Source organism: Scardinius erythrophthalmus, assembly GCF_964197995.2.
Source record: "Scardinius erythrophthalmus genome assembly, chromosome: 6".
Taxonomy (NCBI): Eukaryota; Metazoa; Chordata; class Actinopteri; order Cypriniformes; family Leuciscidae; genus Scardinius; species Scardinius erythrophthalmus.
Window position 1 is genome coordinate 3,403,894 of NC_138226.1, and position 24,793 is coordinate 3,428,686.

Consider the following 24,793-nt stretch of genomic DNA (forward strand, 5'->3'; position numbering starts at 1 on the left):
CTGACCCCAAACTTTTTAGTGGTAGCATATGAATGTATAGCGCTGTGCTTTCAGTGCTGGAGTTGAAAGAGCCCCTCGTTGCTTGTTTCCTGACGGGAGTGTATGGTGTGATGTGGACTGCACTTGGCTTTCATGCAGCTCCATTAAAAGCGTCTGATCTGAGTCTTCCTGATGTCCAGTCATGCAGTCGGGTTGTTGTTCCCGTGACCTTCGCTGAGCTGCACTCCACGCTCTGCTTAATGGTCTGTGTTAATGCCGCTCATCCCTGATTCTTCCACACTTAAACACAGACATCACTGAACGGCCTCAGAGCTCACGGTGGGTCCATCCGGAAAGGATTAAACATTTGCACCAAAAATTTAATTTCCCTATGCAGAAAACAAATCAGCTTTTTCTTCTCGAACCCGACTGTTGTGTTCTTAGGGGCTCAAAAGTGAGGTAATCCCAGTTCTTACTGTCAGTCCTCACGGCTTATGTGGCTTATTGTGAGTGAATCCTTTAAATATGTTCTTAAAAGCAGGGATTACGATGATGTTAACCAATACTAATAACTAGCTTTTTATCTTTTAAAGGGATAGTGCACTTAAAAATGACAATTCTGTCATCATCTACTCACCCTCATTTCAACTTTTATTCTTCTGTGGAACAAGAATGGACTTCTCATCCACCCTTGCTTTTCTTGGAAGTAGTGATGTCCAATTTGTGAATGAATTGTTGTTTTGAGTTGACTATTATGATTGAATTGTTTGATCCAGTTCACAGAACTAGAACGTCAATCAGATTATTTCCCTTTATGTTACAGCGAAGTCATACAGGTTTTGGAACGACATTAGCGTGAGTAAATCAAGATTTCCATTAACGATGCCAGTAAGCTGCATATATCTGTAAAACAGCTCTGTCACACATCTTTTTAAGATGCACAGGAGATTTACATGAGATTTACAGGAGACGTGTGGAGATGTTTTCGTCAGTAAAGTAAGGTCATGTTTTGTAGTGGAATGATTTTTATTGAAGCCCTGAGACTTATCAATGTGACAGACTGCATTCACCCTCGATGATAGCTGGAGGTTTTACCTCCCTGAGCTCGAAGCGTCTGCCAAATCCTCAAAGAGCAGAGAATTTACAGACTTATTCTGTGTTTTCTGTGCTGATTTTAGGTTCAAATGAAATCTGTGTATATATTAAAGCAATAAGCTTCGCGAAGCCGTGATTTACAGTGGATTTAGAACAGCTAAGGGGCGTTGTTAGAGTGCCTAAAACCCCATTAGCTGTTCTAAATTCACTGTAAATCACGGCTTCGCAAGGCTTATTGCTTTAAGAAAACGGTTACTCCATAAAAATATTAATTTTAATATTTATTAGGGCTGCACAATATATCGAAATTCGCGAATGTATATATCGTGATATGCATATCGCAATGGCTTGCAATAACTGGGGTCATGAACAAAAGACAAAGAGAAAATCACTCACTGCTCTTGGCTGAATATCTTTTGTAGCTTTGATAAACTGAATAACTTTTGTAGCGATTTAATAACCCTAATGTAGGATAACCTGAACCCCTAAACCCCGTGGTTTACACTGATGTTAAAATAACACTTCTTATGCTACAGTAAAACACTGCTGTTCACTTTCATAAGCTGTAGGGATGTTTTCTCGTCACAAAAAGAATGTGAAACATAACATGTTGGTTATATAATTTTAAAGATATTTTAAAGATAATTTAAGTTTATTTTACACACTTTAAGCATTATCGTATTGCATATCGAATATTGCATTATTTAATGAGTTATCGCATATCACAATTTTCTTCAATATCGTGCAGCTCTAATATTTATTTTATTCATAAAATAAACACCAGCAACAAAAAAATAACATTATAACATATTTATTCCTCCGCCAAGCAATGTAGTTCCGAAGAGGTTGCTAAGCAACACATGCAGCAACGAAGCGTCACAAACGGCAGTTGTGCAGTAACACTAATGTAATTCGGTCACAGGTGTGTGTGTGTGTTGAGTAATTTACAACGGCTTTGAACGCGGCTCAACCAATCAGAATCAAGAAAAATTGATGAATTTTTGTTTTGTTTTTTTGTATACATATACTCTGCCGGGGCAAAAAAAAATTCTCTGTTCGTATTTAAAAAGGCAAATGCTTAAGAGTCTTTGATTGGATCATTATTGCAGTGATTATTATGTTTCTAGCATATGTTTGGCAACAGTTCTTCTAACCCTGATTGATGGAGTGTGTAGCTTTTTACTTCTTAAGTAACCTTGCAAGAAGACACATTATGGACATATTCCAGGATGACAATGAGGCTCAGATTGTGAAATAATGGTTGTGAGGAGCATGAAGAATAATTTCCACACATGAATTGGCTCCTCTTTAAATTCAAGTCCAGATCTTAAATTCACTGAAAGTCTTTGGGATGTGCAGGAGGAGACTCAACAGAGTGCTGGACTCTTGCATTGTCAATACAAGATCTTGACCAAAAAAACGGATGCACCTCTTCATGGAAATAAATGTTGTGATGGGTTTCAAAATTAGTTTACTTGATTAATTAATTGCTGAATTCTAACAGTAAATGTGAAAGTATTATAGTATTTGCCTTTTTATTACTAATAATAGAAAACTAAACGCTATATTACTTTTTTGAATACGGTTAACTTTCTTTAGTTCAATCTGATAACGTATTAGATAGGACTGTTAAACAGAGATGGTAACTAACCCAGCAAGCAATTTTGCGTTTAAAAGACGTCTAATAGCCGTCCAAACACAGCCCAGACCTCTAGGCTAAAACCAGGCAAAATTTAGGCTATCATTGAAAATTTTATAGAAGTCTAAACCATAGCCCAAGAATAGACCAGTCATCAATTAGATAACAAAGAAATGAATTGAGTTAAGAAATGAAACCAAACACCTTTGTAATGACCATTTACTTTGCTTACATGATGGATTATCATACATCTCGCAAGTTATTTTGGCAAAAACGACATGTAACCAAATTCAAGGTTATTTTGGCAAGAAGTGGGTTACTCATAGCCAGACTATATCGGGTCTATAGTTAACCTAGGCTGTGAAATGACGGCTATTGCTTGCTGGGAGAGAACGTGAGTGCTGGTGTTCAAAATAAAGTCACATTGGCTGAACAGAAAAAAATAAAAAAGCCAAATATTGGCCGATATATTAGCCATGGCGATATACTGTATATTGGTCGGCCACTCGTAAAGTGCTGACTCAAGAGTGCATTCTTTCTCATATAAAGGCATGAGGGTAAGGCTTCTTTTCCCATACCAGTTATGAAGAGAACTGGAACATGTCGTGCCCCCTCGGTCTCGGATCCGCTGGGAAAGAGACTCTAGACTGTTCCTCCAGTGTTGAGCTGCTCTGACTCAGATGTGGATTTGACTTCAGATGTCTGTCTACTTGTGGCATCCCGTCGGATTAACTTGCTAATATGTTCCCATACAGGATGTTTCAGTGACGTGCTCTTGGCTTTAATATCTCTAGCGAATTGAGACTATTTTCTGCTGAGTGAATTTGCCTCTCCTGCTTGTTTCCAGAATCTTGCTTGCTCCCTACCTAGGGATTATATGTGCACTTCAGAGACGATGACTTCTTCTGAGACTGAAGGCCTTTTCACATAAAGGACGATAACTATAAAGGATAAAGATATAAGTTCAACTATCATTCTAAATATAAAAGAATAGTACTAGAGTCCACACCACAACTATAATGGAAGCGATATCATTGGAATCACTTTATCGTCTTTCCCCAATGAAAACATTGACAGCCAATCAGAATCCATCCTACTATAACGAGCTTGAGCATTTACAGCGGCAGACGACAAAACTGCATAACATGCTCAATAAAAACAGAATGATATTGTGCGTTGGTGTGGACGCTAATATAGTTATTGTTGCAGTTATTGTTCTTTGTGTGAAAGGGCCTTAATTCTAAGGCTGTATTGCATGTGTTTTTTATAGTGAAGGCAATCCCAGAATGCACTGCGACAAGCTCATTGAGAAATGTTGTTTACATTTCATATGTAATTTGTAATTATTCATTTATTTTATGTCAGGGAACTACACTGCGACCAAAATGGTCGCATATGCGACCTTTTGAAATGCCATTGCGACCAAAAATTTTAATGGGTTGCAAATGTATCACTGATTATTTTTGTACCTATGTTTTAGGCAATGTGCTATGATTTACTATGAGCATTTATTAAAACAGAAATGTGTATTTTAAGAATACGTTTTATAACGTGCTCTGAGCATTCAACACATCATGTTGGCTTCAGCCCCGCGACCGTTACTTAGATTAAAACGTACCATTGTATCTGCGCGACTCGCTCTCTCTCTCTCTCTCACACTAATACGGACGCGCGCGCGCACACAGAGAGAGAAGATAATTGTAAAATGAAAATTGACGGGCTATAGTTTAAATTTTGTTCTTGCTTGGGTTTTTTTCTGTCAAAATGTCGGAAAGCATATTGTATTATCCATCCGTGTTTTTAAAATTCGTTAAATGACGGACGTTTTACAACACAGCCCTCGTTATATGTCGGATTCGTCAAACTTAGCCTACTTGATATTATTTTTAGAATAAGTGATTCGTTATGCTATTATTGGACTTATGTCTATTCATTGTCAACTGTTTTCTATAAATATGTTTGTATTGGCTAACATTTATGCAGCTGATGCCTGTCCTGTTTAAAATGTGCAATGTTCAAAGGCAAAGACAGCACGACACGAATAGAAGCCCTTTTCCCTGTGGTATTTAGTGTCATATTTGGTTATTGGAATAATAAATTAAGTAGCCTATCTTTATTGTACACCTGTTTTTTTTTTTTTTTTTTCCTTTGTTTTTTTACTGTTTTCTAGGGGTTTCTTAATTTTAGACCAGCACACATTATATGCAATGCAATGCAATATAATGCATGTGTGTCCTATGTGTGACATATTTTGCACACAGGTAAAGGTGCCCAACATAAGTCATTTCTAAAGTAAAAAAAAAAAAGTGTTTTGGAAAATTTCTCTTTATTTGATTATCAGTAAATTTGTTTTCTATACAGAGATATCGATATCGGCCATAACAGCAATATTAATATCGGTTATTATCGGTATCGGCCACAATTTTCACATCGGTGCATCACTACTTAAGAGTTCAGGAGTCTGCCCATCTGTGCCAACCATAGCATGTTGAAATCCATTTTGCTCTTTATTGTGTACTGTATTTTCTATTGCAGTAAATCTATCCCAACCAATGTTAAAGAAAACAAAAACAAGAAGGCATGTGGTTTAAAAGATGGCAAGTAAAATAAAAAGCACATCTGTATGCAATACAGTTTCATTATTGTTCATTATTATCCAGAGCGGCTTACTATAAACAATTTGTGCGACCAAGTCATGTTTTGCGCCAGTAACTGAAAAAGTTAGTAGCGCAAGTGCCACCAGTGGAAAAGGTTAGTGTAGTTCCCTGTATGTGTGTGTGTGTATATATGCATGCATATGAATATATTTTTTTATTATAATATACTATACATATATTTTTATTTATATATAATTAATTATAATTATATATAATCATTATTTATATATATAATATACATATATTTATTTAGTCATTTTAAATTTATAATTTATAAAAAAATATCCGCTGTTGAAAACATTAGCAAACTTCAGCATGAGTGTATTAGTGAAGCGTCTAAGTGTGTGTGAGGCTGTGGTGTGTCATTGTCTGTTGTTGTGCTGTCAGTGACGGAGGCATCAGGCATCTGAATGAATCTTTATAGAGAGCTGTGAGTGTGTGAATGAGAGGAAACTGCGTGTGTGTGTGTGTGTGTGATTGTAAGCATGTGGTTCTATTGTGAGTTGAATAAGTCTGATAATAGCATGCTCTCTTTCTTTTCCTCTTCTTCTTCAACTTTTCATTTGTTCTCTTCCTCTCTTCTCTTCTCCTTCTCTTTTTCTTTATTTCTCTCTTGTTCTCTTAATTGTTCTCATTCTCTTAAGGTCCTTGCACTCTTAAGGTCACGTTTACACACTGCCTCCGAAACTTTTGTCCGTCATATAAAAATTCAGATCGGGTTCGATTATCTGCATTTTTCGCATCCTTAGCAAGCCTTTTGAGAGGTGTTTTGACAATTTAGAGCCACCGAATGACGATTTCGAACTTGAAAATTGCGGATTTAGGCCATCCTTAAAAATATCTTGGTTTGCCGTAACAGCAAAAAAAAAAAAAAAAAAGGTCGGTTGGTCGGTCTATATTTTTTTTTTTCGAGAGTCGATGTAAAAAAAAAAAGTACAATTTTGGTCATATTTGCATATCGGGACTTTACTGACAGTTTTCCAGAACTTCGTGCTATATATATATATATATATATATATATATATATATATATATATATATATATATATATATATATATTAAATAACAATTAGAAAACCTGTATAAACTGAACACCAAAGAATAATATTATAGCGGTAATATTATAGGCCTATTCATGTAACGGGAGCGCTGCCAATAACGCACCTAAGCTGTCAGAATTGGGAAAAGTGATGATTATTAGTATGTCAAATATATCAAGGAGACATTTCAATTGTTTATTAATAAACAAGTGTTTTCTGTGTCAAAGATGAAGTTGACGATGCTGACGCGATCTTCGCAGTAGCCTAGTGAACGCGCCAGAGAGAAATGCACATTTCATTACATAAGCAGAGAGCAGTCTGTTTTCTTTCGTTTTGAATTGTTTTGTTTAAAAGTGTACATTTCATGCTTTTTTATATATAGGCCTATATATATGTCTCAGGTCTGTGAGGCAAGTAGCTTATACGCTGAGTTTCGGTTCATTTAAGAGACCAGCTCCAGTTCACGCGCCGGCGACTCCGTGTCCTGATTATATTGCCTTATTTAGCCTACCTCTTATTTATTAAATACATGAAAATGGTTGATGAAACATTGATCAAAATTAAGATACAATTAATACAAAACGAAATTCAGTTTAAAGACAGACTTTCTACAAAAACAAACTTAATGAAGTGGTTAAAATCATGTCTGCCTACTCCATTTGTCTTCCGATATTTTCGGGATCATCTTATCTTATTCATGCTATTCACTTTTCATATAATCAACATGAAATTTAAAAAATAAATATTATTTTATTTAAACATGAATATGAAACTAAATCGTTTTTTAATGACTGTGGGCTACAACTAGGGCTGGGCGATATGGCCAAAATTTCATATCCCGATATAGCTCATTTGATATCCCGATAACGATATACATAACGATATAGCAATTTTTCTGTTAATTCAGTTCATGAATAGTCTACCGTAAATCCTCTAATATTGGCCTGTATTCCATTACCGGCCGGGTCTCTAACATTGGCCGGTCTCGCTGTTGGCGGAGGTAAATAATTATTAGAACCAATGTTTTTCTGGGCAGGCCACAACATTATGCTTGTGATAGTAACATGCAAATACCACAGGGGGGCAATGTTTGCTAACGAATCCAAGCCATAGCTACAGTAGCCTGGTCATGTCAATAGGCTTGTTTGAGATGAGCAAAATCTGCGCAGAATCGATCACCGGTGATCAGCGCGAGATGCATGCCGGTTAGAAATGTGTCCGAGAGCGGTCCGCCTTGCTCTAATGTCATGCTGACGTATGTCAAAAATCTCTCGCGAGCGCAAGGCACACCTGTCGGATTCTGCAGTCGAGCGCAGTTGCTCTCCACCGACTGCGCTGATCAAAAGCATGATGGGAAACGACTTACTGACGACACAGCTTGATGTTCATTGGTTTAAACAACCGTGATGTATTGTTCTCTTTTAACATGTTTGATTTTAAAACTCTGATATCATGTTTTATGTATGTGTGAATATTACCAAACTATCTAACAGTGCGATCTCTATGGATTATGCAATGTATTTTTTATAAAAAGAAAAGAAAAGAAAAAACACACGTCTGTATTAAAGAAAAAAAGACTGATAAACATGTATTTGGAATGGAATTCAATAAGTAGGCTACTTTGGGTGTCTTGTTCATTATATTTATTTTCATATAAAAGCAACAGAAAACTTAAATTCCATCCAGTTTATTAGCAACACTGTGCACGAGCGTGAATCCCGCGATATCCGTCTTTGATCTCACAGCTGTCAGATCCACTGCGAGAAGAGAGATCTGTCCGGCTTGCCTGCGCTTTTTTCACTCCTCCCCTCACTGCAGCCGCCTACTCTCGCCTACATTTCAGGCGAGGCAAGGCGCATCTCAAACAAGCCTAATCACTTCGCTCTTGACTCGCACGTGACGTGAGACTTCAGTCACCGGCAGGCTAACGTTGTTTACCATGGCAGCCGCGGAGCCAAAGAGGATTTTTGGCGAAAATCTATTTTTTAACCCCCTGGGTTCGACAATCGCGCCGGCGCGATAGTTTTTTTTTTTCTTATAAGTGCAAAAGAGATTCAAAATATTCTGTTGACTTTGATCTTAATTACGGAGAGCGCGCGCTATTCAAAAGCAAATAATCTGAGGCAATCCACGCAAACCTGTGACAGTGAACACCCACAATCAGTTGGATATGTTCACTTTCAGGTTCACCTCGTTTTCATTTCGAGGAGCAACGGATCCGGTTGAGGAATAGGTCAGTTCTATATTTGCTTTGTTCTAATCGCAATCTGTACACGCAAAAAGACTGTTTAAATATGAATCGCGTTTCTCTCTCTCTCTCTGTGTGTGTGTGTGTGTGTGTGTGTGTGTGTGTGTGTGAATGAATGAATGCACAGATGCGCGCTGTTGTGGAGCTACTAACGGGTTGGGTTGGCTGGTCATCTAGTTGAGAATTAACTTACCCTGGTCTGAACCGCGTTTACTACCGTCTTCCTCCATGTTTGTTTATGTATTGCAGCGTGCATGGGCATGCCGTGAGGTTAATTCTGCCGTAAAACGCCTTATCGTGGCGTAAACGATAGAGCCTTATATAAAACGATAGACATTTTCTATCGTCCAGACGATATATTTCGTCATATCGCCCAGCCCTAGCTACAACACAGGCCTATTAGACAGTAGCCTACAGAGAAATTTACTGTCGGAGCGTTGCCGGTGAGCATGTGGGGGGAGAGATACAATTTTCGATCAATCATCGAATTTTATTTTGCTTGATATGCCCATTCTTAATATTTGGTGTTTTAAATGCCTGTTTGAGATCTCTGTGAAGTTTTAATTGCCGCTTTCAGAGCGGTCACGTCCGTAACATTGTTTCTTCCTCATAAATGCGAACACGAAAAATAAAATAAAATGAATAGGCTATAAATTATGTTCTGTGGAGAGCCAATCCCTCTTCATCCGGTGGGTATAATAGCCTACTTTTGGTTTGCGCAGTGTAATTCATAGAATTAGCCTACTAAAACATATTTTTCGTGGATCTGAGTGTCGCGATTTCGCTTTCATTTCGCATAGGCCTACAGCCTACACAGCCCTTATAATCATAGATGACGCCACGGGTTTTTATTTAAAAGAAAGAGCGTAGCCTACGTTTGTAGCCTATATGTAGGCCTATTTATTCACATTAAAATATAATTAATATCATTTTATTGCATTTGTATTAGTTGTTTGAAGAGTAAAAAAAAATCGGTCGGTCTTAACGCAAGTTTACAATCGGCAAGTCGGTCGGACTAAAAGGGAAAAAAAAATAAATAATTGGGTCGGACCTAAATTGACTGGGTCGGTCGGGTTACGGCAAACAAGAATATTTTTAAGGATGGCCTTAGTGTGCAAGGACTTATACTCTTTTTCTTACTCTTTCTCTGTCTCTCTTGTCCTCCTCCTTCTCCATCCTATTCTCTTCTTTTGCATCTCCCTCTGCTGTTTTTCTTTATCTCCGGGGTTTCAGCCGCTCATTAAATCTCTCAGTCAGTCACCTTTGTGGATTTAACAAAGAGAATCTGCATGAATTATTCTCAGATTATCCGGCTGATGATGCACACACAACATCATTTTCGCATACATGTCCTGTACACGTTCGGTAGAGCCTGCAATCACAAACTAATGCATTAATTCAAGTAAATCTGCGCGCTCCACAGGTCAGTAATTTAACTCAAACAGATCCTGCAGAAAAGAGTCTGTGACTCCGGATCTTTTCCACAGGCACTTTACTGTATGTGTGACAAGCTGAGCCACAGAGTCTGAATACTAAAGAGCTGTTTCTGTCTGAATAGGGCTCATCCCTCTCAAGGTTACGTCCCTTTGTTCAGTGTGTGTGTGTGTGTGTGTGTGTGTGTGTGTGTGTGAGAGAGAGAGAGAGAGAGAGAGAGAGAGAGAGAGAGAGAGGAGGTGAAACAGGGGCTGGTGGGCTTTTATTCTTCAGGCTTTAACAATAACGACTCGCATTCCTGAGGCCAGATTTATTTCTCTCGCAACCTCACAGAAGCCAAAGATACATCTGATACATACCCTCACATCTGACCTGAAGCTATTCACCTCAGAATACATCAGGAAAACACACTAGAGATGGGTTTTATATATAAAATATCCACTTTTTTTTATATACAAATATCCACTTTTCTTTCACATTTACATTGCATTTTTTTATTATATATATATATATATTATAATTATATTAATAATATATAATAAAAAATAAATAAATGCAATGTAATATAATAGAAAGAAAAGTGGATATTTGTAGCTTTTTGTCTGTATTTAATAAATCAAGAGGTATGATTTTGCTCTAAAATGGCTTAAATTATCTATCTATCTGTCTGTCTGTATCTATCTGTTTATGTATTTATTTTTAATTTTAAGTAAACAGTCATTGAAGTTGGGTAGACTTAAACTATTGAATGTGAAAAGTAAAATGCAGTAAAAGTCCAGGAATCAATGAACGTTTTTCACTGTTTTCCACTGAACAAACACATGGAAGAATGATATTTGATGATTTTTATTTAAATGCACCAATATTAGATTAAAGCTGTGTTTTGCTGGAGGTTTCACGATAAATAAAACCACAACCTCTCCCTTATACATTATATCTATTAAACATCAATCCTGGTCTAATCAGAGCCTTTATAAAATATAATCAGACTATTATAATTAGAAGCCTCAGTCTGTACTGGCTAGGAAAGTCTAGAGAGGTTGTAATCAGTTGTCCGTTCACCAGTATAATCAGTTAGGCTTGGTTTCATGGGTTTCAGTGCAGCTGAAGTTGTCGGTCTGGTGCGTGTGGTTTTGCTTTTGACCCAAAGAGCTCATTTAGGGTGGGTAAGTTTACATTACTGTCATTCAAACTGCTTTCCTCTCTACTTTTCTGTCTTTTCACTACAGTCTGTCTGCTCTTTAGTTCCTCGATCTGTGGTTGGCCTGCCATGATTCAGCTTGTCTCGGGCGCTTTACCAAACTTTGTGAGCTGCCTACGTAGCATTTTAAAGGGGTGGTATAATGCACTTTTCACAAGATGTAAAATAAGTCTCTGATGTCCCCAGAGTGTGTATGTGAAGTTTTAGCTCAAAATACCCCACAGATATTTTTATCTAGCATGTTAAAATTGTCACTTTTTGAGGGTGAGCAAAAACACACTGTTTTTGTGTCTGTCCCTTTAAATGCAAATGAGCTGCTGCTCCCGGCACAGGGGGCGGAGCTTCAACAGCTTGTGTCCTTTTACCTCACACACACATGCACTGAAAATTTCAAAAACTTTTAGCCTTTTATGTTCAAACCGGAGTCAGACAATGATGGAGAGACTCAAGAAGAAGTGACAACATGTAGAAGCAACAGGACATTTCTGAATGGTTAGTTGATGAGTTTATGTAGCTTATGTGTAGTTATCTTCTAGTCATTAATTAGCATATTCTGTCTTGATAATCTATAAATCGTGTTCAGGGGGCGGGGTTTATGTAAATTCTTGGGTTGGTGATGTCACTAACCCAGGAGGAATGTGGTGTAGTCTCTACCAGCCGTTTGTTGTAGTCCTTAAAAAGCGATTTCTTTAAAAGAAAATATCTCCCTTTGCTTTGAACTTTGAGCGTTGTAACTTTGCAGATGTTGTTTATGCTCAAACAGCAACATTACACACTAACTAAAGTTAGAAAATCTAAAGTTGAACTAAAGTTGAAATCATAATCAACCACCCCTTGAAGGCATCCTTAAGGAAGTTAATGTAGTTATTTTAACTTTTAAGTCGGGCTGGGCAAACAAATTTCACAAATCGATTTGATTACGATTCACAAGATTCACATGAGACATGATAGGATTTCAGTAGGTTTTTCTCTCTTTCAACATTCCTTCTAATGTTCATTCATGTTATTTGGTGCTGTAACTAGTAGTAAAGCGGGAGAGGTGATCAGGTCACGTGCCGCTTAAACTAATGCGCTACAGCATATTAAAGAGCACCAAAACAGTATTTATTGTTTGAATTTTGTAATAAAATTTGAAAGCTGAGACTTTGTTTTATATTAGAAGTAACAAAGCACAAAGCTTATTGCGATTTACTCATTACTCATCAACTGAAAACAGCCAGCCCGTTCTCATCCTAGGGCGTCATATATTGACGCTTTTGACATTTCGTCTATATCGAACGCTCATGGCACCCTTTAGCGTCAATATGAGACGCAGATAGATATGGGCCAGAAGGCGCCTCCTAGCAGTCTAACCCTAACCCTACCCCAGACCTAAACCTACCCATAACCGAACTAAGCTCTATGCGTGTCATATTGACGCTAAAGGGTGCGTTCGATGTAGACGAAATGTCAAAATGAAAATGAAATAAAAATAAAAATGACAGTGTGGGTCATACAGCGAGTCATTTCAGGATGCGATGCATGATGGCAACCAAAAATGAAATTTTCTTATTCAACCAATGATGTGAGAGGATATATGCATAAATTAGCTCAATGTCCAATGTTTAGTTGTTAGAAGGTAAAAAAGTTAAGTTGTTTTCTTAGAAGGTAAAACACAAGTAGACCGTTCGCTAGATTTCGTAACAAAGCTTCTCGGTTGCTTTATACTCCTCTGTTTGCTCTTTTTCTTGTGGCGTCCCTTTGTTTTCCAAACCGTGGTTTAGGAAATGACAGAGCAATCCAGATATCCGTCTAGCCTGTGACATGAAGAGTACATCCTTCTGTCTGAAATATGCAATCTCAGTGTTGTGGTCTATTGCTCGAGAGAATGACTCAAGAGTTGCACAAAAGATCTCTGTCCTCGACTAGACTTCGACATTGTTTTGTGTCTCAATGAAAGAGGCTTGAAATCACTTTTCTCTGTTTTTCCAGCTATCACTTAAAGCACTTTGAAGCTTTCAGAGAACGAGTGTTTTTGACAAGTGTTTTCTGATCAATACAGCAGTGCAATCATGCTAAAATACAAGTGTTCACCTGTTTCTCATAACTCCTATTTCACTTCTCTCTGACTAAAACTAGCAACATTGTATGCATCATCTCATCATTGTTGTCTCTCTGTCTCAAGGAAGGAAAGAGTTGTATAATTTATAGTTAGTTTTGCAAATGATTCATGACAGAAGTCTCTCTGTGCCAAGCCTCCAAACATGAAAGATTTACATCTGTTTGGGTAAGATGGTGTGAATTATAAAACAGTACTCTCACGTTGGTTAAACTTCACTAGGTTCATTATCTTAGGCCCTGTTTAAAGCTGGTATTAAGGTGTGTTTTGTCCAATCGGATCACAAGTGGACGACGCTAAATTCAGGTGTAAACGGGGTCTAAAAACGCTTTGAGCTTGTCCACTTTCGACCAATCGAATGTGTTCAAACAGCCACAAAAGACTCTCCTCATACTGACTTAATGCGTGAACATTATGGGAAGAGCGCTAGCCAGACGGGATTTAAGCTTTGTCAGCTTGGTTTGATTACAAAAAATGTACCATCACAATGTTCTCTAATTTTCGCGCTTGAATAAGGATTGATTTCTAACACACACTCATAGCGTTCGTGAGCTTGCGGCTGTCAGAGCAGAAACTAAAGCTGATCTCTCTCCGTGTTTTTCTGTCGTCTCCAGTCGCGTTCATATGTAAATTGCATGAGTTTATTTCATCCATTTGATCGAAAGATCGAAGAAATCAGGACAGAAGTGGTTGAAAGTGGACAAAAGAGACTGATTTAAACAGAGGTGTCAAACGTATTCACATTCATTACTCAGGTAGAAGTATAGATACTAGGGTTTAAAAAGACTTCTGTAGAAGTTGAAGTATCAACGCAAGCTTTTTACTCAAGTAAAAGTATAAAAAAGAATTATTTCAAACCTACTTAAAGTATAAAAGTAAAAGTAATGTAAGGAAAAAATCTCTCTCTCTCTCTCTCTCTCTCTCTCTCTCTCTCTCTCTCTCTCTCTTTTTTTACGGCGACAAGCTGAAATTAAATAGTTTTTAAAATGTAAGGAGTAGAAAGTACAGATAATTGCGTCAAAATGTAAGGAGTAGAGGAAAAAAGTCGTCTGAAAAATAATTACTCCAGTAAAGTATAGATACCCCAAATTTCTACTTAAGTAAGGTAAAGTATTTGTACTTCGTTACTTGACATCTCTGGATTTAAACAACAGGTGTAAACGGGTATGTCTCTCCCTTGTTTATGGCTGCAAGTAAAATATGCAAAAGCAGAACTGTATATTTCACTCTTTTTTTTTTGTGCATGATACATAATTATGTGGAATAATTGGTACTTATTACTTTTGAATGGACAGAAATTGGACACATTTTCTTATTTGCACAGATATATATATATTTTTTTTCATCTTTTCTTGCAATTTTTACATTTTGTTTTTCATTCATCCGATTGGGGACCAACACTCAAGTTGAGATAAACTGAAATAGTGAATGCAATCCTACTTCATCCTGTCTCTGACCAGACGCTGGTGACCCCAGTGTGTGTTGAGAGAGAGCGGAGGTGTGACTAGGCCACGCTGACTTCCTGTTTTCTGCCGTTCCTCATCGTTTATTCGCCTTTTCAAACACTAGATATCTTTGTTTTGCTCTTCGTCAGTGGAAGAGAGTGAGTGGGAGTAGAGATGAATCCAGACTTTGGTCAGAATAACGCACTATCATTGTGTTTCTACAATAAATAGTATGTGTGCTTGCATTGAATGCAGTGCAATGTCCGAATGAACTTGTACATTTGTCAATGCGCAATATGCAAAAGAGCACACTGTGTGGGAAACTGTATTCAGCTTCATCTTCCATCTACAGCGTGAAGTAATGACATGCAATTTTTAAAAATCACTATTTTATTCGATCTTATGAGATATATTTACCCCATTTATATAAGCAGATGAAACTCAAAAAATTTAAATATCGTGCAAAAGTTCATTTAATTCAGAAATTCAAATTAGAAGGTGAAACTAATATATTATATAGACTCATTACATGCAAAGTGAGATATTTCAAGCCTTTGTTTGTTATAATTTTGATGATTATGGCTTACAGCTTATGAAAACACCAAATTCAAAATCTCAGAAATTTGGAAAATGTTCATAAGCTGTAAGACATAATCATCAAAATTATAACAAATAAAGGCTTGGAATATCTCACTTTGCATGTAATGAGTCTATATATTATATTAGTTTCACCTTTTAAGTTGAATTACTGAAATAAAGGAACTTTGCATTTCATCTGTTTATGATAACAACACTTTATTGTCATGATAATGCAATCCTTAATACACAATATTGTTTGTAGAGGCATTAAAAACTTTCCATTAACAGCAATAGCCTACAATATGTTGAAACAAGACTTTGCCCTCATTCCTGAATGTTACAAGTACAAGCCATACATGTACTGAATACGTAAATAAAGACATGTAAACGTATGAATACATAAACGTGAGGAAAGAGAAAAATAAATAGAATTAACTGACTAAATAAAATGAACTTGACAAGAATGCATACAAATGATACATACATATACATGTCATATACCTAAATATAGACACATGCATAAAAATAAACTATGTACATATATTATTATACATATGTGCAATACTTATATTTTCACTCAAAATTGCATACATTTTTTACAGCATGAAATCATTGTTTGAAATGTTATTTTGCGTAATCCATTTTTTAAATGGCATGTAAAAAAAGTATTTCTTATTGTATTATTTTAAAGGTAGGCAGTGTACATTAAGCATTAAGTAATGTAGTGTTATATTGTGAGAATTGCAAATAGATGAGTTTTCCCAAAAGCATCTAGTGGCGTAAAACAATCACAGCTCATCAGGTTTAACGGCAGCTCTTCTCCAAACATTAAAAGCAAGAAAATAATAATAATAAACATTAAGGTGGAGAAAAGACGCAGGGTTTAATCTGTGCTGTGAATACCGTGTAATGAAAATACATTTGAGACGTGTTATTCTGTATTATTATTGAGCTCTGCTAATTAGTTTTGCTTCCCTTGATGGTGTTCGGGGATTACAGTGAAAACCGTTTGTGGATTCTGACACATTACAGTGGCGATTCAGTGTTTTTATGAAGATGACTGATACTGTCCTCCAGTGTCATTGCTGGATGAGTTTCAGTCAACATCAAACGTGCCCGTCGGTTTCAATGAGGCTGGGAAGTGGATTATTCATGTTAGCAACATGTTAAAAAATGCTAGCAATGTGTTAATCATGTTAGCAGCATGCCTATGTAAACAACATGCTAAAACATGTTAGCAACATTCTAATGATACTAGCAGCAATATGTTAAACATGTTAACAATGCATTAATAAAAGCTAGAAATATGTTAAAACATGCTAGCTAATCAAGCTAGCAAAATGTTAACCGTAAAACCTTCAAACCTTAAGCTGTTCAAAGTTATTTTAAACTTTCAGACCTGCTAACGTCAAAGTTTGTCATCAAAAGTTTCAGATGTGTTTCTGCTCCTTGAAGAGAGACACTTTTTGATGATGAGAAATATTTAGAATATATTTGCAATGATTTTGCTGTTGGATTTATGTTCAAGAGGACCTGACTTGAAACGTGTTTTCTTTGTGTGTGATCAGGAGAGCCGTACCCGCTCAGTGCCCAGCGGAGGTTTCCCGGCGGTGTTCATCCGTACTCGCCCACAGACGAAGGCCTCAAGCTCAGCCTGGCTAAAGGAGTGTCCATGTCTCTGCCCTCGTCCCCTCTCCTGCCCCGACACAACTACGTCATGGCAGCTCGCCCATGCAAGAAGTCTCCAGGTGGGATGTTTATTAAAACCATCAGTTTAGATTCTCCTGATAAATTGTTTCCTCTCCTCTTCTCCTCTTACTCTTCTGAGACTAATGGGAGAGTAACCCCTGATATGACGTAAACAGTATATGAACAACATAATTGTATGTGATACCCCTTGTTCTGGTCTTTTGAATGTGTTCTATTAAAAACATAAATAAAACAATAAAAAAAAATAATAATTATATATTATCCAACAGTGTGATAAGTGCGTGCCGTCAGATTTATATTCCAAGTTCACATTTTCATAGCCTGTTTAGATCGAATCCATAAACCGCATTATTACACCGTTTTCTAAGGCTACGCGATCTATTTAAAACAAGTTACAATCATAAAATAGCAGATCGAGTGCTATCATGAAATCGTAAAGGCTGTGATATGCGCAAAAAATATAAGCGCTGTTTTTTTTTTTTTTTTACAGAGAAGCACGATCGAGGCTTTAATTATTTATATGCGTGGAGATCAGCTCCGTTCATAGTAAACGCTGCTCCACATATACTCAGTCTCCTCATGTGCTGTTTGTTTAGGTTTCCGATAATGTACGTTTGGGAACGCAAAACCTCGGACGCATATTTCATATAACTGTCATCATTTATGCCTGTCAGCATCTCAGGGGGGAGCACAACAAATATGCTCAAACATTTAAATAACATCCATGGCATTAAATACCAGGAGTGCACTATATTTGACAGCCTGCGCTCCACAAACAATGGTAGGTTGGCTTATAAATTATATCAAAACATTAAAGGTGAACTAAGTAACTTTTTTACCTTAACTGAACAGCTTCGGAGTCATTGGAATGGTTATATTACTTATTTCGAGTTGAATGGTGGTCGTTTCGCACCCCCCTGGTGCCCGTGAGCGGAAAATTCGCACTTGCAACTTTGAGACGGCGGGCCGCCGGCAGCCGCAGCAGGAAGTATCGCGTGATATCAGGTCTCGCGATGTAAACAATTGCTTTACGGCCAAAAGAAATCTGCTCAAATACTGTCATTATTGCGCTCCCTCACGCTGTCCGAACCCAAAGGAAGAAGACGTTTTAAAGAATGTCCCATCTGCTTTGATGTCGTTGATCTACAAGCCTCTGTGTCTGAGAATCACCAAAGGGTTTTTACAACAGTGTTGTCAAATATCTATTCCGAAGCTGTGGGGGGAGCTCTAGAGAGAAACCTGCGAGCAAAAAGCGAGAATACAGCGAAGAAATCCCGAAGCTACTGAGTGCTGCTTTAATGCTAGATGTAAGTAACCAATGATCAGCCTGGAGAGATCAAGGATCCTCCCAGAAAAAGCAGACATGCTTGTTTTTCTGCACAAGAACTGCTAGAAATGTTTAAATGTTAAATGATTAATTGAAGTTTTTGTGAAAACAATAAAAGTTAAAGTTAAAATGTAAACCATGATGTGTTGTTTACTCTTTTATTGTTTATCACACACGACTAAGTAAATGGTAAATGGTAAATGGACTGCATTTATATAGCGCTTTCACAGACCTATGGCCACCAAAGCGCTTTACATGTTGCCTCACATTCACCCATTCACTCACTCATTCATACACCGACGGCGGTGTCAGCCATGCAAGGCGCCATCCAGCTCGTCGGGAGCAGCTTTTTTTAAGTTTACAATACAAAGCTTTGTTTTAGAAATGTTTACTTTTTTTAGAAATGTCAAAGCATTCAACTTCTGTATTGATATTGCACACTTGGTTTTCATTCTCTAAAACCATTTTAAATTAGACATTCAAAGGCAACAACTCTCAAAGCCACCCTGTAAGTGTGCAGCAAATGGTACAGGAATCGATATGGGAATCGATAAGGAATCGCATCGATAAGCAGACTCGACAATGGCATCGATATCGATAATTTCTTAACGATGCCCATCCCTAATTATAATGTATTATAACTGTGGTTATACTTATTCATTAAAAGGTGCATTACAAGGCATAATTAATGCATTGAAAATATGTTCATAATGCATTATATAAAGGCTTCATGTAGTGTTACCAATTGTTTTCTTGCCGTATGGAATTACAAATTCCCATTAATGCATCTGGATGTTTTACTGTTAACCAATATTCTAGTAATTTTGGGATAGTCATTTTTATTTTAAATCTGCATCAATTAAAGCAGTACCATAAATAGGTGTATTCAAACATATATTTATGTTTTAATATATTTAATACATTTAAATGCTTTTTTTTGGTGTCACAGTAATTTTGACATAAAATTATGATCAGAATTGGTGGGAAAAGGTACTTATTAAGTTCATATATTTCACTTTTTATCTGAGACTTTTAGTTTTTAGATTGTTAATCCAGTTGTTAACTCTATTAATGTGTGCTTTTGTGTATTTGTTTAGCTCTGATTGTCTTTATTTTTATGAATGTGAGGTAGAAGGTCATATTAAGCATCTGTTAGTTCATATGCATCTTGATTGAGTTGGTTTGTCAGTACATTCAAACACTAGTGTGTGTGTTTGTGTGTATGTAAACAGTCTGAGGTGTTTTCCACGCCATCTCTGTGTTAAGGACAAGGTCATGAGCAGCTGAGATCTTCAAAAGGCTTTGCTGGTTGTTTTTGGAGGATTTAGCACAGAGGATTGAAATCTTTCAGGGGTCACTTTGGCATCTCGCTCACATCTGGCCCTCGTGTGTGTGTGTGTGTGTGTGTATCCGCACCTCTCTTTGAAAAGGGGATTGATCCTTTGAAGGCACCGGAAGCAGGCGACATGCTCGATTTGCCCTTTGCACATTTCATTAGTCTGACAATTAAAGAAAGATAAATGTCCAAATGAGATTCCCCTGAGAAATCCTCAGACATCACGTGAGATTGAGCTTTTGTTTTTACATCCACAGATCTTGAAAATGTTGGCTGGGACATTAATATGCAGTTTTAAATTAACTAAAATAATCATTTGATCTTTTTCATTTACATTATATTGTTTTTTCAAAGAAATTAATACTTTTATTTCGAAAGGATGCATTAAATTGATCAAAAGGCATTTATAATGTTATAAAAGATTTCGATTTCAAATAAATGCTGTTCTTTTGATCTTTCTATACATATCTTGAACAAAAATGTGTTACAGTTTCCACAAAAATATCAAGCAGTTAAAGCTGTTTCTAAGATTGATAATAATCAGAAATGTTTCTTGAGCATCAAATCATCATATTAGAAAGATTTCTGAAGGATCATGTGGCACTGAAGACTGGAGTAATGATGCTGAAAATTCAGCTTTGATCACAGGAAGAAATTGCATTTTACAATATATTACAATATAAAACAGTTATTTTAAATGGTAATAATATTTGACAATATTACTGTTTTTACAGTATTTTTTGTTCAAATAAATGCAGCCTTGGTGAGCAGAAGAAGCATAAAACATCTTGCTGACCCCAAACCTTTGAACAGAAATGTATATTCACTAATATAACAATATTAATCTAGATATTTTACTAAAGCATTTTAATATATAGAAAAATGCCATAGAGAATTGTTTTTGAGAAATTATTTAATATTTTATATTTATATTTTATAATATAATAATTAATATTTACTAATATAACAATATTAACTAGATAATGCCATGGATAATGTTTTTTGAGAAATTATTTAATAAAAAAAAATAAGTAGAATTTTAATGCATTAAAAATGCCACAAAATATCAATTATTTTAAACGAATCAAATTAATTTGTCATTTTGTGTTTAACCCATAATATTCCTTCATCTTACATTAGTAGTGCATGACTAATATGTCCTATTGTAACATAAATGTTTATATCATGCAAATGTTTATCAGTTCATGTAGAGGATTTTCTGGGAAAACTCACGGATAAGAATTTGGAAATAGCCAAAATTAGGTTCATATGAACTTTAAACTCAGACACTCTTGTTTAGATTGTGAAAGTAATAACATGGATAATGTGGGATATTATTGTCTTAAACCCTGGATGACAATGACCAAATGAACCTTATTCGGCTGTGCCGAAGGGAATCTTTGGCATTAGTTGTTGTTATTAGGAGCATCAAAGGCCGGCTGATGAGTTTCATGTGGACAGAGGATGAGGGTTTGTGTGTGGTGGTAAATAAGACATGCATTTATTTCATAACAGAACAGGTCGTTAGAAGTTAAAGGATTAGTTCACTTCAAAATTGAAAACCTGTCATCACTTACTCATCCTCAAGTTGTTTCAAACCGGTATGAATTTCTCTCTTCTTCTGAACACGAAAGAAGATTTTTTGAAGAATGTCGGTAAACCAAACAGTTAATGAACACCACTGACTTCCACAGTATTTTCTTCCATATTATGGAAGACAATGGGGTTCATCAACTGTTTGGATACCGACATTCTTCAAAATATCTTCCTTAATTTTCATTTTGAAGTGAACTATTCCTTTTAAAGGAGTTATATGATGCTATTTTAAACGTTCATTATTTTGATTATTGGGTGTAATAGAACAGGTTAACATGCTTTAATGTTAAAAAAACGCATAGTTTTTCCACATACACTCTCAGAAAAAAAGGTACAAAAGCTGTCACTGTAGCAGGACTTTTTCAAAAGGTACACCTGTGTACCTAAAGAGTGCATATTAGTCCCTCAAAGGTACATATTGGTACCAAAAGTGTACATATTAGTTCCAAAAGTGTACATATTAGTACTTAAATGGTACATATTAGAACCCTTTTGAAGGGTACTGTCCCAGTGACAGCTTTTGTACCTTTTTTTCTGTCTAAAAAGCGCTGATTTCCACCTTTTGAAAGGCGCTCTGATTGGCCAGCAGACCCCATACATTGTGATCACCTCAAATGTGTGTCGAGAAATGTAACCCCCCGCACCATAATCGTGAGTTTTAGCTTCGAAAGCGCTTGTAAACACACAGTTAATAATGTCGTCGGTTTTACCGTATCAGTTTGAGTCCGAGTCGGATTCTGAAAATGCGGATGATCAAGCCGATCCATCAGAACCATGCTTTCGCATCCAAACACAAAGTGTCTCCGTGACATGACGACAACACAATTAACTGAAACCTTGTCGTCTTATGCTTATATTTCACACTGTGACGTGGACGTTTGAGGAAGTGAAATCTGGAACTTGGATCGAGGTGTTTTAGGCAGGTCTGGATCAGTGTTGGATAGAATAAGGGCCCTTTCACACATACCTTGTTTGGTCCGGATTTTCTGACTTTTCAGTTTGATCCGAATCAGAATTACAGGTGTGAAACCTCTCCCTGACCACGGTCCGGACCACACAGATGAAATTTGGTCCGATGAAAAGAGGTAGTCTCGGTCCGGTTCAAACTGAACAAGGGTTTGGTTCGTTTCTAGTGTGAAAGCATTTTCTGTATGGTTCAGACTTTCAGAACATTTACAGGAAGTTCTGGTGGATCCCGCATAGCCTAAACAACTAAAGAAGAATATTTATATGCAGATCTGTCAGTCCCGCCCACAGCGTTTCTTCCATCTGATATACACACACACACACACACACACGTTCACACGAACGAGGACGTTCATTTGGCGAATTAGAACGAGCCTCGAGTATAGTCGGCGCTGCAGGGAGTAATGCCATAATGCAGATCTTATACATGCACAAACAGGTACATTACACCCTAAAGGAAAACATTAAGAAGCATCATATGACCCCTTTAACTCTTCTTTTACTATAGGGTAAACTATTCATTTTTAAGCTGCCACATACAGTGTGAAAAACTGGAGGGAGTCTGTGTGTTTATGAGAGAGGACGTTCAGATCTTCACGAGGACGTGTTGAATAGCAGGACAGGGGGCAGAAATCACACACACACACACACACACACACACACACACACACACACACACACACACACACACACACACACACACACACACACACACACACACACACACACACACACACACGGTTTCTACCAGAGCTGCTGGAGTCCTGATGCCACAGGGAGATCCTGGAGTCATGAGTCAGTCTCTCACGCTTGATTTGTCAGTACAGATACGATGTCAGATGTGCAGAGACTCAGGCTGAGTTACACTGCATGTTTTAAGTACGCAAGCAGTAAAAGTAAATGAGACATTGCATGTTTACCAAATTACCACTTTTGATGCAATCTGCCACAAACCATCACTTAAAACCAAGCAAAGTTTGATTGATGGATTAACATGTCAGCTGTGCTGCCTCAGTAGTATAGATGGATCTCGGCCATGATAATATTCAATTCACATTTATTTGTATAGCGCTTTTCACAATACACCTCGTTTCAAAGCAGCTTTTCAGAAAAGTCCACATTACAATTTAGAGTGATCAGTTATCAGAGGTAACTAAGTTATGTATTTCAGAAATGTACATATAGTTAGCTAAAAATCTATTCATGTAATAATTTAAGGCAGAAACAATGAGCTCATTGAAGTAATAAATACTTGTTTGTTAACAAATGATTGACAGAACATTTTCACAATCCAACACAAGCTCCATGATGTGAGTTCAGCCAAACCCAGACCGTATAAACGCCATCTAACAGATCCTGAATTCAGCGTCATTACCTCGGTCCTGGAGCTCATTTCCTCACAGCTGAAGTAATAACGTTGAACTGTGGCGGCTCCCTTTTAAGCTAAACCGCTACTTCCCCAAACCGGCGAGTTATTGATCCTATTAAAGCCATATCACATGAGGCCCGCACACATTATGTGCTGCTTTCATCAAGAGTTTCACCTCGTCCTCCCGTCGCCTCCTTACTGACCTCTGCTGGAGAGCTTGGGTTATTCACTCAAAACCTCTGAAGGTCTAATCTAATGTCAAGAATACTTTTTCTTCCTGGTCCAGTCCCTGTTTAATTCGTTTGAGCAGAAGCATGTCTTTTCAGTGATTATAGTGAGTTGGAGATGGATAGTTTTAGCAGATGTTGAGAAGGTTTTCAGTGGTAATGGAGATGGAGTATCTCTTAGGAAGTCTGGTTGCGTGAGGATCTGTAAAAGACGTTTAGTGCCTCAAGATACACTTTCCTTTTACAGCTTATATTAATACAGCATGTTCGACTGTTACCACAGATCTGTGTTCAAGATTTGTGTTTGTGTCTATTTGATAGGGCTGTAATGATATGCGATATGAAACCGAAATGTTGCGGTGTGAGAAGTTATCCTTCCCGTCCAGATCCAATGCTAACACATCTTTAAATTAGCCAGTTAACATTATAAAATACGTAGACCTACACCACAAAACTAGTTGAGGATAAATTCTTTAAAAATTGGGCAATTCCAGCGTTATAGACGTGACATTTGCAGTAAAAACTTGAAATATAAATTCGCAGAAAATGCATTTAATACCAATATATTGAAACGTCTGTTTATATATCCATACTCCCTTAATAAAGGAGTCCAGACATTAGAAGAATATCAGTCTACATATGCGTTTTATATTTAATATGAGGGAAATACACATGCGTTACAGACTTGAGACAAAAAATCTTTAACTTTTAGGTGGCAAAATTTGTTTTCGTAATTCTGTGAATTACACTGCGCAAACCAAAAGTAATAGTGCCCACCGGATGAAGAAGGGTTGGCTCTCCACAGAACATAACATATTCATTTTATTTTATTTTTCGTGTTCGCGTT

The 24,793-nt window shown here is 37.0% G+C and overlaps 1 protein-coding gene across 1 annotated transcript in view; it reads left to right on the top strand.

The window, feature by feature from the left end:
• tanc1b (tetratricopeptide repeat, ankyrin repeat and coiled-coil containing 1b) overlaps window positions 1-24,793 on the top strand; it is a 188,425-nt gene that overhangs the window by 43,342 nt on the left and 120,290 nt on the right. Inside the window, exon 3 of the mRNA XM_081367934.1 lies at window positions 16,984-17,163. Coding sequence (XP_081224060.1) covers window positions 16,984-17,163 — 180 coding nt within the window. The remainder of the gene's footprint in view (window positions 1-16,983; window positions 17,164-24,793) is intronic.